Genomic DNA, 16565 nt, shown 5'->3' with positions numbered 1-16565 from the left:
ACACTTAGAACTCGCAGAAGATCATTGATATTGTTGGAAACTATTCACAGATGACTCAAATATGGAATAAGAAAGGGTGAGAAAGAACCTTGTTTTGTTGGATATGAATTGGAGATATAAGTCTAAATTCATGGATTAAAATCTTAAAACTGTATATAGTATTAGCGTATACATATTTACATACATATATATACACACACACACAAACATATGTATCTCACAGCTGTGTCCATTGGAAGACCTAAAAGTAATAACATCCCAGTAGCAATGAGTACATCAGGCACTCAGATCTTAGTGTCTAAACACTACCGCCTTGGGGCTGGCTGGTTAGCACAGTTGGTTAGAGCGTAATGTTATAACACCAAGGTCAAGGGTTTGCATCCCTGTACCAGCCTACTGCCAAAAAAAAAAAAAGAAAGCACTATGGCAGACTTAGAGGAATAGAGTTCCTTAAGAGAAATGGCTCATTCCAGCTCTGGGACAAGGAAAATACAAGGTAAACTGAGAACATACTTTAACATAAAATTAAAAAATGCTTAAAGACTAAAGGGGTCATGTTAAAAGAACTCAGGAGCCATTTGAAGGAATTCTCCTTGGTCATATTTGGATTAATTTGGTCAGGAAAAATAATGACAGTAATGAATTATAACACAACACATACATGGTGTTATAACAATCCATGATTTACAATGATACTAGAAAAGGAGAGAAAGTAAGAAAGGAGATGAAAGAGAAATACCTGCTAATATAAGTAAAAGGGATCAAAGATTTAGGGAAAAAATCATTATTTTATAGCTTTCAATACAGGCAAGGATCATCAATGGATACTAAAACCACTGGGATTGGAAATGCTGGAGAACAGGTAATTCATGCAGTCTCCAAGTATCACACCACATGTCACTTATTAATTACAAAGGAAAGAGAATGAGACTTTATCATGGAGAGATCTGGTGGTCACCAGCTTAACCAAGTAGGCACACATGGCATCATCAATGCTGGGCAGCCTGACACCATGAACACCCTGGCAATGCAGAGGAGTACATATGCAGTGTTCTTGACAGAAATGTTTGATCTGTATCTAGTTGTGAGGAAACAGAATACAGAATGCTGGATATTCTAGTATTGATTATTCAAGAGATTCAATGGCATGGAGGTATAAGGGAGGTAAGAACAGTCCTATACTGGGAACATCATAGCCAAATGCAAAACATGAGCCTTGACTAGACCCTGGACAAAACAAGGCAAAACAAAACAAAATTTATATGAAACACGTGTGGGTCAACAGACGAAATCTGAAGATGAATGAATGGTATATTGAATGTATTACTAAACCAATGTTAATTTTTTCAGATGTGGTTGTGTAGCATGCCCGTGTTCCTGAGAAATGCCTGCTGTAGCATTTAAAGGTGAAGAGTCATGATGTCTGCAACCCACATTAGGATGGTTTTGCAAAAGAGAAGTATATGTGTGCATAAGTGTGTACATATACGTGTGTGTGTGAGAGAGACACAGAGAGAGAAGTGTGTGCAGTTGTAACCACACACACTATAATCTAGGTGAGGGGTATACAAAAATACATGGAGTGTATTTATAGCGTTTAAAATTTTTCAGAATAACCATAATTAAGCATTTCAGTACCTCCTCATTCAGAGGAAGAAATGTAAGCATGTTGACCTTGAGTCTCTGCCTGTATATAAGTCTGAACTCAGATCAATATTTTTATAAATATATAATCGTAAAAAATTCAGATCATTACAATTCAAAAAGAAACCTCTACCCTACTTTTCAAATTCAGATATTTACCTCTGTTCGATGAACCATTAGCCAGTTTCCATCAGACGTCTGCTTGTGGAATTCCAGGTATGGATCTGACTTTCCAAAAAAATCCTACATTTAAAACAAACAAATAAAAAGCATTTATTCTCCTCTGAAACCATGTGTGACCACCACCCACGTTACCCACCACCTGAAATCTGTAACTCCACAGTACAGTATATTGGTAGTACATATAAATCCCATCTCCTTTCTAACTTATACACTTGCTGAAATATACTAGGGAAAACTATTAAAGTATTTGTTATAAATGCCCATAAACCTGCATATCACATCCTTACTTCTCAAAAACATGATAGCTCTAAAATATGAGCAAATGGACCATAAAATATGTTTTTGGCTTTTCACGATTAACAATTTTCATTCACATAGCACTGAGTAGTTTTATACAAATATCCCAAACATACCAAGTCTGTGAAGACAGGGCAGTTATCAATGAGAAAATGGATTCACAGGGGTGATTTCCCAAGATGACATATCTGATTGATGGATCTGGGCCTTGGCTTCATATCTCACCTTTCTATGTCCAACACCCATTCACCAATACCACACATTTCTTTATACACACAAAGGAGCAGAGGTATATTTATGGAGTGCATAATAGAAATACTTCAAGGGCACAAATTACCTCTTCTATTTCCTCTGTAATTCACCACAGCATTCCTATGCAATGCTCAAGCACATTGAGTGCTCAGAAATGGCCTTATTACCATCCTCAATAGAGACAGACACATGAAATTCTGGAAGGATGTACAAATCACTCACAGAGTTTAAACTCAGGTGGTGAGATAATAGATGATTTTATTTTTTCATTTTTGTTTATCTTCATTTTGAAATTTACATACACCTCTGCATATATTACTTATTGTTTTGAAAATAAAAGGACATTTGTTAATCTCACAGTATATATGCAGATATGTCCCTGAATTGAAGATTTTGTTAGTACTGAATTAACTTTGGGATTAAATTAAAAACTGAGATAATATTATTTCCCTCTTGAGCACAAAGTTTAATGTCAAGCAAATAACATATTTGGTACAGTCAAAGCTATAAACACAAAAACTATGTAGAACTTAAACTTCTGTAAAAAGAAGTAAAAAGAATCTTGAAATAAGCCTCTGTAAAAAGAATCCTGTAATAAGTCTCTATGCCTCATTTTGTAAAACAAATAACAGCGTTATACATAGAGAAGTTAACTTCTCAAAAACACATTAACATGTCTGTCTGACTTATCTTACAAATAATCACATGGGCAAGGCAGAATATCCTCATTACCATCCTGAAGGTCAGAAAACAGCCCTTGTTTGCAAGTTCATTAAGTTGTCATATGAGAACTAAAATAAGGAGTAAAAAGTCCCTAACTCTGACCTCCAGGACGTGTTAAGTGAAAAAAGCAAGGTGGAGGAAAGTGTGTATCTGGTATGCTACACTTAACTAAGTGCTAGTGGTGGGGAATATAAATACAAATACAAACACATACACACATGTGCTGCATAATGATGTTTTGGTAATGATAGACCACATACAATGATGGTCCCATAAGATTATAATGGAGTTTAAAAATTCCTATAGCCCAGGGACGTCATAGTAACGTCATAGCACAATGCATTATTTACATAGCAGCAATAGGCTATCCCATATAGGCTAGGCATGTAGTAGGCTACACCATCTAGGTTTGTGTGAGTATACTCTACGATGTTCACACAACAATGAAATCACCTGACCATGCATTGCTCAGAACATATCCTCATCATTAAGCAACACATGACTATATCTATAACTATATATACACACATATACACAGATGATTATATATGTATATGTGTGCATATGGGTGTGTGTACATAGATATATATATACATACACATACATATACTCGTACATACACACACCAAGAAAAACCATTAGATTTTTAAGAAACTGAAGAATTAAACTAGGAAATACAAATTAAAAATTATTACCTACAAGAAGGAAAGAGCAAACAGGGTAGAGCTGACAAAGAGAGGCTAAATTTCTTTTTCGCACCTGGCCAGAATTCAAGAGTTCAAGAATTCAAGCTGAATTCTTGACCTTGATGTTACAACACCACACTCTAGCCAACCGAGCTAACCAGCCAGATCTTAGGCTAAATTTCTTGAATATACCTTGTTCTGCAGATTTGGCTTTGGAACCATGTGAATCTTTCACACGATTATAAAACAAATTAAGTCAAAATAGTTTTTTAAAAAGCAATCCCTAAATAATCAGTAGCAAAATAAAACTATGTATCAATGTGACAGCATAACCACAAAGAAAATCATTTCTTTAAAACATAAGAATTTGGTGATACAACCCAAATGGGATATACAGTAGTCCCTCCTTATCTGCACTTTTGCTTGTCAAGGTTCCAGTTACCTACATTCAACCTGGGTCTGAAAACAGGTGAACACAGTACAGTACAATAAGATATTTCGAGAGAGAGATGACCACATTTATATAACTTTTATTACAGTATCTTATTACAATTATTCTATTTTATTATTAGTTATTGTTCTTAACTCTTCCTGTCCCTAATTTACAAACTAAACTTTTATAGCCACATATATATAGGAAAAAATGTTACAGTATATATAGAGGTTGGTACTTTCCAAGGTTTCAGGCATCCACTGGGGTTCTCGGAACTGATCCCAAGTAGATAAAGTGGGACTACTGCACATACCTTGAAGACCAAAAAGAATTCCATAGAAAGCTCAAACCATTTTTAGTAAAAATATTGTTAAATATAATATTGATATTTTTATTCTGAAACCATTAGCTATTATGTAAGACAAAAGAGATAAATAATCATATTAATATCTTTAGGAATCAAGATTTTCAGTATAAGAGAAAAGAGTTAGAAATACAAAATTAAAGAAGTAGAGCCCTGTAATTCTATATTTGAACTGGAAGTAAGCGTGTAAATTTATGATTTAGTTTTTCTTTTAAAAAATGTCTTTCCATGGGGCCGGCCCGGTGGCGCACTGCTATAGTGCGCCACTTGGGAAGCGCGGCGGTGCGCCCGCCGAGGGTTCGGATCCCACATACAGACCGATTCCCGCTCACTGGCTGAGCGAGGCATGGGAGCAACACCGAGGGTTGCGATCCCGTTGCTGGTCCCGGTCCGGTACGGGGGCGACACTGAGGTTTGCGATCCATTGCCGGACACGGAAAAAGACAAAAAGGAAAAAAAAAAAAAATGTCTTTCCTGTATCCATCCACTGAACAGCCCTAGAAACCATAATCAACTGTAGTACCAGATTGTGGTCTCTAAATACCAATTCCACTAAAATGAAGTAAGGCTCCTTTTAATCTGCCAGTCTGGAGCGAAAATTTAATAAAATAAGCCTAAAATAGTTTGTCATGCCACAGAGCAAAGAAACTATCCAAATACTCCTGCAGTTGTGCCAGATAGTCACAGGAATAAACTTAAAGTGGTTCCCTCTGGCCAAAGTTGGAATAATAATTAATAAGAATTAATCCATTGCAGTTGTTAATCTTCAAACCCATGAGTTTATAGCAGTTTTAAAATAGAACAGAACAAACACAGCCAAAAATCTCATTGGTCACATTTATAAGATACTAGGGGACCAACTTACTGTTCTGAAAATTAGTAAATATGAAAAAAAGTCAAACATTTTAATACGCCTGACCTGTATAAACCATATCTCAAAATAAATACCTAATGTGGGAAATTTTCTCTATATAGAAGGATTCTTGCTAAGAAACGAAGAAGCAATGAGAGAGTGAGAATTTCACCATTTTACAGACCCTTAATAAAATAACATATCCAGGTGGTTATCATCAATGATCAGTAACATCCCCAAAACACACAACTCAGTGTGAGCCTCCTGATGGAATTACATGCCACCACTGATGAAACTGTCTTGCCAGTGATTCAAGACACATCAGATCATACCCCTAGATTCAATTACCATCTTACAGAAATCAGGAACTAAAGAGAGAGAGAGAGATAAGTTAAATGACACCACAGGGATTTAATTGGCCATGTGCAGAATATGGAAACTTCTCCAGGGCAAAGAAATCAGTTTCTTAACTGAATAAATTCCATGGATGGGTAGATGGATGGAAGAATGGAGCTACTGCTGCATTGGAAAGATGGAAAGAAGGAAGTAAAGGAGGGAGGGAGGAAGAGAAGACAAAGAGTAAAAAGAACGGAGGAATTTGTAGATTAAAAGGACTTAAGAGACATTTTAAACGATGACATTTTTAAAAGGGTCTTAGAGATACATCAAAATATTTATGGATAAAATACGATGTCTGGGAGGAAAGAAAGTACATAAAGGTAGAGATGAAACAAAATTGGCCATGAGTTATAATTGCTGAAGATGGGTGATGGGGACACAGAATTTTTGAAAAAATCCTATTTTATTTTTATATATGTTTAAATTTTCCCACACACAAAAAAAGTCCCTGACTGCTAGTCTAAGATGTTTTTAAACTGACTTGTAACGTAAAAGCAAATGACAAAGACTACTGACTGGATTGGACAATTAAGTACAAAAATTACTCAAAGAATTATTATCGTCCATGATACTGTTACTAAATTGCTGTTATTACATACTGGTACTCATCTTCCACTAAAAAAATATATTAACCTTTGAATGCAAAGAGAATAATTTATACACAATTAATAAAGCATGGGCTTTTTTCCTAAAGATACTCCAACTACATTGTCTTTCATGCCTTTTACAATAACATCAATGCTTGTATTCAACTCCTCTATTAACCTAGACAAATCCTTTCATTATATCTAGATGAAAGTGGTGAAGGGAAATGTGTTCTGCTTAAACACACACACACACACACACACACACACACACACAGAAATCCAAAATTCTGAAGTAACTAATACCCTATGTGATGCTCAGATGATGGAATTTATAATATAAATTGTATTATTATGTTCTTGAAAAAAAAAAATCAATGTGAGGCAGAACACGACATCCTTGTTGGAATCTGCATAATATACCCACCTTATTATCCAGTTTTCTGGCTTCCATTTCAAACAAGACCACTCTGTTATCCTTTATTTCTTCAGCTGAAATCTATGAGTAGATAAGTTAAGTGAAAGAAAATATGTTTTAGGGATTCTGATGTACTAATAAAGTAAATACTGATTTATTCTGTTATCTAATAGTATATAAAGTCTATACTACTGTAAATGAATTCTAAACTGTTTAATAAGAAAGTGATATCATTAAGAAATACTTGTCATTGTTTCTTTTATGTGCACAAAATAAATATTTTCCCAAAATATGCCAAGTTTGCATTATGCAACTTCCTTATTAAATGTAGTTCCCTAAACTGGATCTTTCCTATTCCAGAGAAAAATTAAAGCCCTGGATGTCTTGGAATAACCTCTACACAAAACTAGCTAAAGCTCTCCCAACTTTGAGAAGCATGAGTAAATCATACCTATAGAACGCTATAAATTGAAATATCAGATCGATGTTTTTCATCCAATGTAAGTGAAACACATATTCCATTTAAAAACAAATTTCAGGGTATCATGCCCCAAATCAATAAAGCTAACTATTGATAATGTTCTCTGTCCCACAAAAGTGAACACCCCCAGAGTCTGAACATTCTTATGCCTTTGGAAATCTAAACTAGAGCAAGACAGCTGCTCAAAGAAATGTATTTGATAATCACAATAACCCAAACATCGCTCTCTCAGAGAACCAGCCTCCCATTCTCAGAGGGGGCTAAACTTAGAAAACTATCACTCCAGGCAGTGGTTACCTGGACAGAAACCGTAGAAGATAAGGGACTGAAAAGCACAGCATTATACAATTTGAAATTTAAGATATGATAAAGCATATATTTATCTGCCCACAGCCAGTAATCAGCAATGGAAAATATGGGTGGGAGGAAGGGCAGCAGAGTGCGAGCACAAACAATGACAGTCATGTGTTTATGGACTCAATGGCCATGTCATAATATAGTATCCATCTGGAATAAAATCCATTAGAGAAAGTGTCTGTCATGTTGAGAGGATTATATTTCCTTTGTAGAGAGCTGAATTGATCCATTCAGATTATTAAGCAGTATCTCTCTAACTTGTGAATTGACGTTTCCATGGAGGAGGGGCAAGTACCACCAAGGTGCACCTGACCTCTGCAGGCAACTTAAAAACTGAAAGAAAGGATTCCCACACTGCATTTTTCTCCTTTTTTGGCACAATCCGTTTCTCATTTGTGATCACTATAAAGCAAGAGTGTTTTCAAATGCACATTTGATATCAAATGATAAAGCATGGCTATAGACCATTTGTCTGATACATACTTTCAGCATGTCCTATTATGCTGAATGTTTTGAGGCAGAAGACATTTATTTTATTTTTACCGTAATACTCCCTTTCCCCGCAGGTCTGCCATTTTTAAGCATCAGTGGTCGAGTTAGCTTCTTACTGGAAACAATCTGTTAAAATTGGAAAGTGATACAAAGAGTTATTCCATTTCAACTGAATAGTTTCAGGAAAAGATTGAGTACAAAGTTTACTTAAAGTCATTAGAAATGGAAGCATTAAGTCCTTTCCTTAAAGATTAAGAAATTACAAACCCATTATTAAAACTCATTATTATTGTTATTATTAAAACCCATTGGAAAAGATTTCCAAGGAGCATACCCTGGCAGATACAATCTCCCTACTCACTAATTTCTTTAGCAACTACTTTAAAGTTTAACTTCTTCCTTGTAATGGTAAAAGAAGGCCAGATTCTCATCACATACACAAATCACCTTGTAGGTAAAAGGTGGGCCTTAGAACACTCAACAAATAGGATTCAATTTTTTCAGCTGACATAAAACTTCAATATTCAACTCCCACAAAATATCATTTTGCTTAAAATAATACAGTAGTTACTTTCAAAGATATATTTCTGATATGTATCTCAAATTCATTAGAATTTGAGCTACATTGTGATTTTTTTTCCAAAATGCAAATACTTCCTTATTTTTCCCTTTGATACTATTTATCAAAGTTTTAGAAAGCTGATCAGTTCCATATTGCCCTTGAGTCATAGGAAATACCATGATCTCCAAACAATCCAATCCTGGAAAATAAACTCATAAAAGTCAAATTTGGACAATAAATGTCATCCATTGGGGAAAAAAAAAAACGACTTCTCCCCCTTGAAGCCTTCCCCAACCTATACAAATAAATGGTCGTGATCTCTCTGTATAAATCAGACTGAGCTAGGAGTAAAATGGTGAGCCGCCAAACACACCCCTACTCTGACCAAGTTTATCATATACTGGAAAGACAGATAATTAAGCAACTACAATAAAATATGTTAACAGTAGAGACTGCCAAGTAAATTCAGGGAGGGCTCCAAAGTAGACTGGGGGTCGAAGAAGGTTTATGAGGGGGGGCAGGTGGGGAGCGAGGTTTAAATTGACACACCTAAGGTTGAGAAAGAGCAAGCCAGGTGAAGGGGTGGTGTCAGGGCATTGGGAGTCAAAAAGCACCAGTCATGCTAGTTAGACATCGGAAAAGTTGCTATTACTTTGATAGCATTTATGACTTGAACGTAATGAAACTAGACTGAACTCTGCAGCAGCTAGAGCAGTGGTATTATTTATTGAAATGCTTATTGAAGCACCCCTAAATCAAAAGAATAGGCTTTGCCAGAAACACATGGTCCCTGCCCTTACAAAAAATAAGATAAATTCTATAATGTTCAAGCCAACCATATATGAACTAGGTCTTTAAAGTGATTACATGTTTTACAACTTTATAATTAAATTAAAGAACACTTATCAGAAATACCCAATTCTTTGGTTAAAATTTAGACAAAGTGTAACAGCTATTTATACTCACTTGTCCAAGGGTACATTCACATTCTCCTAAGAAGTCATCATCACTCAGCTCAATAGTTTTGTTGTCAATGTCATAAATCCCAAATTTCAGCTTCTGAACCACTTCAAAGTAGTAATCAATAATAAATGTCTTGGAAAATTTGGGATTCAAGCAATTCTTAATCCTTTCTGTGCGCTCAACCTATACCCACCCCCCAAAACAAAAAACAGTTCAGATCAAAGGTGCACTTAGGTTTCAACATCTTTATGTATTAAACATAATTAAATACAGGCATGACAACTAAAGGAAGTTTCCACATATGTATGAAAAATTCTACAACCAAAGACAACCTTGCCCAAACACTGTATTAACAGATGAGATGGTGTTATTATTTCTAAAATTTTTAATAAACTCTTCACATGGTCAAAGGAGCAATTTGGATTACTTTTCACCCAAAGTATTTAATATTACCTCATACCACTGTTGACCACTTGTGTTCAAAAATAACACACATAAAGGGTCCGACTTTGACCCTATATCTTTATCCAAAAGATTGTCACAGGAAATATTCAGCTCCACCTTCGTGACACACTGGGCAGCCATCTCCTGAGCTGTGAAAAAAAACAGCGAATGAGAAAACAGGTGAAATGGTGCCCTTAAAAAGCACAAACATTCCTAATGGAAATAGGTGAATTCTTAAGAAAAACTGTCAGAAAAGGCTCGTAGAACTTGCTAGATTGAGACTGTTTGTTATACATGTCTCCTGAGGATTTGAGAATCTGCTTACTCCAGTGATATGGCTTCAGATTCTCTTGCTGGGATAAAACTCACTTACTATATGACAGTTAAATGCAGTTTTTAAGATGGCAAATAAGGACTGGTCAGTTAGCTCAGTTAGAATGTGGTGCTGTAACACCAACGTCCAGGGTTCAAACCATGTACCAGTCAGCTGCGAAAAAAAAAAAAGATGGCAAATAAGACATGCTAATCTTCTTTTCGCCTTCCTATAAATTTTACCATTCAGAAAAAGTCAAAGTATAACCTTGGTCCTTCACTTAAAGGTAAGCAAAATATTATACTACAAAACAAAACAGATTAAACTACAACCTTAATTTTATTTTTATTTGTTTATTCAACAAGATGCTGAGTGGGGCTGGCTGGTTACTCAGTTGGTTAAAGCACAGTGTTGATAACACCAAGGTCAAGAGTTTGGTTCCCCATACTGGCCAGCCACCAAAACAAACAAACTGAAAACAAGATACCAAGTGGGATACTTTCTATTTTTAAAGAATTTTGGCTAAGTACCAAACTTGGGGAATAAAAGACAGCAAAATAACCCTTTCCCTCCACTCCATCCCCAACTCCGCATATTTTGCAGCAGTGATTCTTAGTCTTGGCTGTTTATTGGACTCATCTGAGGGAGCTTTCAAAGCTACTGATGCTGGAGTCCCTCACAAAGAGATGTAATTTAACTGGTTTAGGGTACAACTTGGGCATCAGCTCCTTTGATGATCCTAATGTGTAGACTAGGTTGACAAACTTACTGCTCTACAGAGAGTTTTCAGCAAATAGGTGTGGCCCATCTTCCCTCATGCAACTCTGGTATTTCATGACTTGCTAAGAAATACCAGTGTTAGCTTGACTTTCACAGACCTCTCCCCTCTCTAACCTTCAGTCAATATATGAAAAGAACTAAGGATAGGGAGGAGCCCTCAGTGAGGGCTGACTCTGAGAAGGGATGAAGTATTAAGGATCGGCTGCTTTCCTCCCTGAACCCAGGTAATGAAAGAGACTACAGGTGGCACCAAGAAGAGGAGCCAGCCATTGCATTCCCCAGCTGAATGTCCACTTAGACAGCTGTCTAGAGTGAAGTAGAGGTTGATGGTGGTAGGGCAGGTTCCAGAGGTGAGAAAGTACCTCTTCCCCTAGGGCGGCTGGCAAACATCCTTAGAACGTGCAGTATTTAATGCCCTTTGCCCTCTACTTTGAGATTTAGCTGAAATTCTAGGACAATAAGAACAAATGCATTCATCATCTTGTTATATTTAAATATGGCAGTAGGATTTCTGTGCTGTATAAAATGTCTAATCAAGTCTGAAATAATAAGGATTACAACTAGAAGGGCCTTTTGGCAATGTCAAAAAACAATTCATGTCTTATGAAAACTCTTTATACTCTAATGGACTCTCCAAAAATAGCAGCAATCCTCGATGTATATCAAAGATCAGTGCCGGCATCTAAGATTCCTACATTAATGGAGACTGAGAAAAATGAAGTAAATTTCATAGTCTTAGTACTAGCTAGAAATTCCTTCTAAAAGCAATGTTAGGAGCTGATGGATTAGCTCACTTGGTTAGAGCATGGTTCTGCTAACCAAGGTCACAGGTTTGGATCCCCTACCAGCCAACCCGCCTCCCCTAAAAGCAATGCTAGAAATAAAAAGGAAAAAACAACAACAACAACAACAATTAAACAATGCTATATATGGCCCTAGCCAGAGCAATTAGGCAAAAGAAAGAAATAAAGGGCATCCAAATTGGAAAGAAGGAAGTCAAACTGTCCCTGTTTGTAGAGGAAATGATATATAAAAAACACTAAAAGCTCCATCAAAAAACTCTTGAAACTGATGAACAAATTCCATAAAGTTGCAGGATACAAAATCAACAGCAGCATTTCTTGTACCCATAACAATACCTAGGAATAAATTTAAACAAGGAAATGAAAAATATCTACAAGGAAAGCTATAAAACACTGATGAAAGAAATTGAAGAGGACACAAGGAAATGGAAAGATATCTGATGCTCATGGATTGGAAGAATTAATAATGTGAAAATGACCACACTACCAAAAGTGATCTACAAATTCAATGCAATTCCTATCAAAATATCAATGACATTCTTCACAGAAATAGAAAAAAAAAAAAAACATCATAAAATTTGTATGAAACCACAAAAAACCCCAAATAGCCAAAGTAATCCTAAGCAAAAGGAACAAAGCTGGTGGCATCACACTACCTGACTTCAAAATATATACTATCCAAAACAGCATGGTACTGGCATAAAAACAGGCAAATAGAACAGTGTAACGGAAGAGAGAATGCAGAAATAAAGCCATGTATTTACAGCCAACCTTGTGATTTTCCACAAAGATGACGAGAACATTCATTGGGGAAAGGACAGTCTTCAAAAAATGGTGCTGGGGAAAATTGGATATCTATATACAGAAGAATTAAACTAAACCACTATCTCTCACCATATACAAAAACCAACTCAAAATGAGCTAAAGACTTAAATATAAGACCTGAAACTATAAACCACTAGAAGAAAACATAGGGAATATGCTTCAGGACACTGGGCTGGGCAAAGATTTTATGGAGAAGACCTCAAAAGCACAGGCAACAAAAGCAAAGCTAGACAAATAGGATTATATCTAATATAATCATATTTATAATAATCCTAACATAATCCTATTTATAATATAACAAAAGCAAAGAAAGACAAATAGGATTTTAACTAAAAAGCTTCTGCACAGCAAAGGAAACAATCAACGGAGTGAAGAGACAACATGCAGAATGGGAGAAAATATTTACAAACTATGCATTCGACAAGGAATTAATATCCAGAATATACAAGGAACTCACATAACTCAACAGAAAAAAAAAAAAAAGCAAATAATCCAATTTGAAAATGGACAAATGAGCTGAATAGACTTCTCAAAAGAAGACATACAAATGGCCAACAGGCATGTGAAAAATGTTCAACATCATTAATCATCAGGAAAATGCAAATCAAAACCCCAATGAGATATCATCTCACTCCAGTTAAACTGGCTATTATCAAAAAGACAGAAAATAACAAATGCTGGCAAGGATGTGGAGAAAGAGGAACTCTTATACATTGTTGGTGGGACTGTAAATTAGCACAGCCATTATGGAACACAGTATGGAGGTTCCTCAAACAACTACAGATAGAACTACCACACGATCCAGCAATTCCACTACTAGTTATTCATCCAAAGGAAAGGAAATCAATATATTGAAGAGATATTTGAACTCCCATGTTTATTGCAGCCCTATTCACAATAGCCAAGAAATAGAATCATCCTAAGTGTCTATCAATGGATGAATAAACAAAGAAAATGTGGTATATATGTACACAATGGAATATTATTCAGCCCTAAAAAAAAAAAAAGATGAAGTCCTGTCATTCATGGCAATACAGACAAGCTTGGAGGACATTATCATAAATCAAATAAACCAGGAACAAAAGAAAAATACCTCATGTTCTCACTCATATGCGGAAGCTAAGTAGAGACTGCATAGAGGTAGAGAGTAGAATGATGGTTACCAGAGGCTGGGAGAGGGGAGGGAGAGAGTGAGAGATTGGTTAACGAATACAAAATTACAGCTAGAGAGGAGGAATAAGATCCAGTGTTCCATAGCTCTGTAGGATGACTATAGTTAACAGAATTTACTGCATACTTCCAATTAGCTAGAAGAGAGGATTTTGAATGTTCCCAACAAAAAAAAATGTTAAATGTTTCAGGTGATGAATATGTTGATCTGATCTGATCATTACACATTGAATGCTTATATTGACATATCACACGGTAGCCAAATATATGTACAATTTTTTAAAAAAGCAATGCTATACTTGTATACCTTCACCTAGAAAGAGAATTATTCCTTAATAATCAACAACATTCCCAAATCCCCAATTGACTCCTAAATCCCCTATCCAGGGATACTGCTGCAAAACTAAACTACTGTGTCCTTTTACAAAGTCAAGTTTTTTTTGTTTTGGTTTGGTTTGGGGTTTTTTTTTTTGCCATTTTTTCGCATCAAAATGGTCAAGTGCTAAAATATATAGTATTGATAATATGTGCGAAAGATATCAAAGGCAGGAGAAATCAAGAAACAAAAGAGAATTAACAGTGCACGTGAGATTTACACTGTGTGGGTTTTGAAGGATTCAGTTTGGACAGGTAAATTGGGAGACAGCACAGAGGCCAGAAGGAGCAGGATATTATCACAAGGCACAGTGAGGACACCTCACCATGTGTCACAGAAGTGTGAGCATCTTTGTTGGGCAGTGCAAAGCTGGACAGGTAGAAGGGGCAAGTTTAGAGTCCAGAGAGCCAGCCTGAAGGGCTCAGTGGATGGGTAACAAGATGATACATGCAAGTTCTCAAACTGGGGATAATAGGATGAAATGGCTTATTTTAAACTGTTACTTGTCAAAACTCTTCTAATTCCATAGTGTCTTACAAGTTAGAACATTATAACATGATACCAATAAGGTCTCCTTTTTATTTTTTTGGTTTTTGGCAGCTGGCCAGTAAGGGAATCTGAACCTTGACTTTGGTGTTATCAGCACCACACTCCAACCAAGTGATCTACTCAGCTGCTGATAGTCTATCAAACAGTAAATAAGATCCAGAATTCAGCACTAAATTCAACATGTCTTCAAATCATCTAATTCAGAAGATTAGCTATTTCTTTTATGAAGTATACACAATATTAGAAGACATTCGCATTAATAGTGTTAATACAATAATTACTCCTTTTCATCCCAATTTATGAAAAAACCGAAAGTGCTAAAAACATAACAGGTAGGAAACTGGCAGGAAAGGAGAAGTACCACAAAACACAAAAGCATAGAGAAGATAGTACAGTTAATTTGCACTTATGTACCACATCCATGAAATATCTGGCATATTGACCCTGGGATCTCATCCTCAATCTCCTTGGATTTTCTATCCCTGATTCTCCTCTTCACCATCTCTAACTAGTACCTCTCTTCCTTCTTTTATCTGAGAAACTGTGAGCATCCTTCAAGGTTCTGTCACCTTCAGGTCTTTATCTACATTTCTCTCTTCTTTGTCCTTACCCCTCTCAAGGCTTCAGTTACCCAGTTGTCATACACTACTCCCCAAACCTACACCTGCCCCCCAACCCCTGCTGCTGCCCCTACATACAATTACCTTTCCCTCTTTTTACATCTCCTGTGTTCAGCCCTGAAGCATGTTCTCTTGCTTTGCCTCTTCCTGGTCACTGCCCATATCACAGGCTCTAGAATCAGACTGCCTGAGTTTTCATCGGGATTCCTCCACTTAACGTGTGACCTTAGGCAAGATCCTCAACCTCTGTATCCTCTGGGTTTCCTCATCTACAAAATGAAAATACCTGTCCCTACCTCAAGCAGTTGTTGTGAAGACTGAACAAGTTAATATATTTAAACAGTGCCCAGTACATGGTAAGCTTTCAAATGCTTATCATTATTATTATTATTGTCATTATTATTTTAGCACTACCTACCTCCAGGGTCTGATCCTCTCTAATCCATCCCATGTTTCATATTTTATTATTACATTCCATGATAATTTCCCTGAATATTCCAATCCACACCAAGTTGCTCCTTTAAATTCCTGCCGCACTAATAGTAATAGATTATCACAGGATAGGAACAAGATTAAAGTTGGAGTAATACATACCTGAGTTGAATCCTGAATCTGGTGCTAGCTGTGTGAACACATGCAAGTGACTTCAACTTTCTGAGCCTAGATTTCTTCATCAGTTAAAATGGAGATACTGAAAGTAAACCTGTAAATCTGGCATGTGCTGAGCATTTGGCTTTTTTGTATCTAACATAAATCTGTGGCATAAATGTTAGATGTATGGCATACCTGAGTTGAATCCTGCATCTGGTGCTAGCTGTGTGAACACATGGAAGTGACTTCAACTTTCCGAGCCTAGATTTCGTCATCAGTTAAAATGGAGATACTGAAAGTAAACCTGTAAATCTGGCATGTGCTGAGCATTTGGCTTTTTTCTATCTAACATAAATCTGTGGCATAAATGTTAGATGTATGATTTTTCTTTTGTGTAAGGTAG

At 36.2% G+C, this 16565-nt stretch overlaps 1 protein-coding gene across 1 annotated transcript in view; it reads right to left on the bottom strand.

Moving 5' to 3' along the window:
• The window catches only part of CPNE3 (copine III), a 52826-nt gene that overhangs the window by 21965 nt on the left and 14296 nt on the right, over positions 1-16565 (bottom strand). Inside the window, exons 2-6 of the mRNA XM_008572605.1 lie at positions 10145-10284; positions 9695-9874; positions 8218-8292; positions 6846-6917; positions 1804-1887 (exon numbers count right to left, since the gene is read on the bottom strand). Coding sequence (XP_008570827.1) covers positions 1804-1887; positions 6846-6917; positions 8218-8292; positions 9695-9874; positions 10145-10276 — 543 coding nt within the window. The 5' untranslated portion in view covers positions 10277-10284. The remainder of the gene's footprint in view (positions 1-1803; positions 1888-6845; positions 6918-8217; positions 8293-9694; positions 9875-10144; positions 10285-16565) is intronic.

Source organism: Galeopterus variegatus, unplaced genomic scaffold (genome assembly GCF_000696425.1).
Source record: "Galeopterus variegatus unplaced genomic scaffold, G_variegatus-3.0.2 Scaffold48, whole genome shotgun sequence".
Classification (NCBI taxonomy): Eukaryota; Metazoa; Chordata; class Mammalia; order Dermoptera; family Cynocephalidae; genus Galeopterus; species Galeopterus variegatus.
This window is presented reverse-complemented; position numbering and strand designations above follow the sequence as displayed.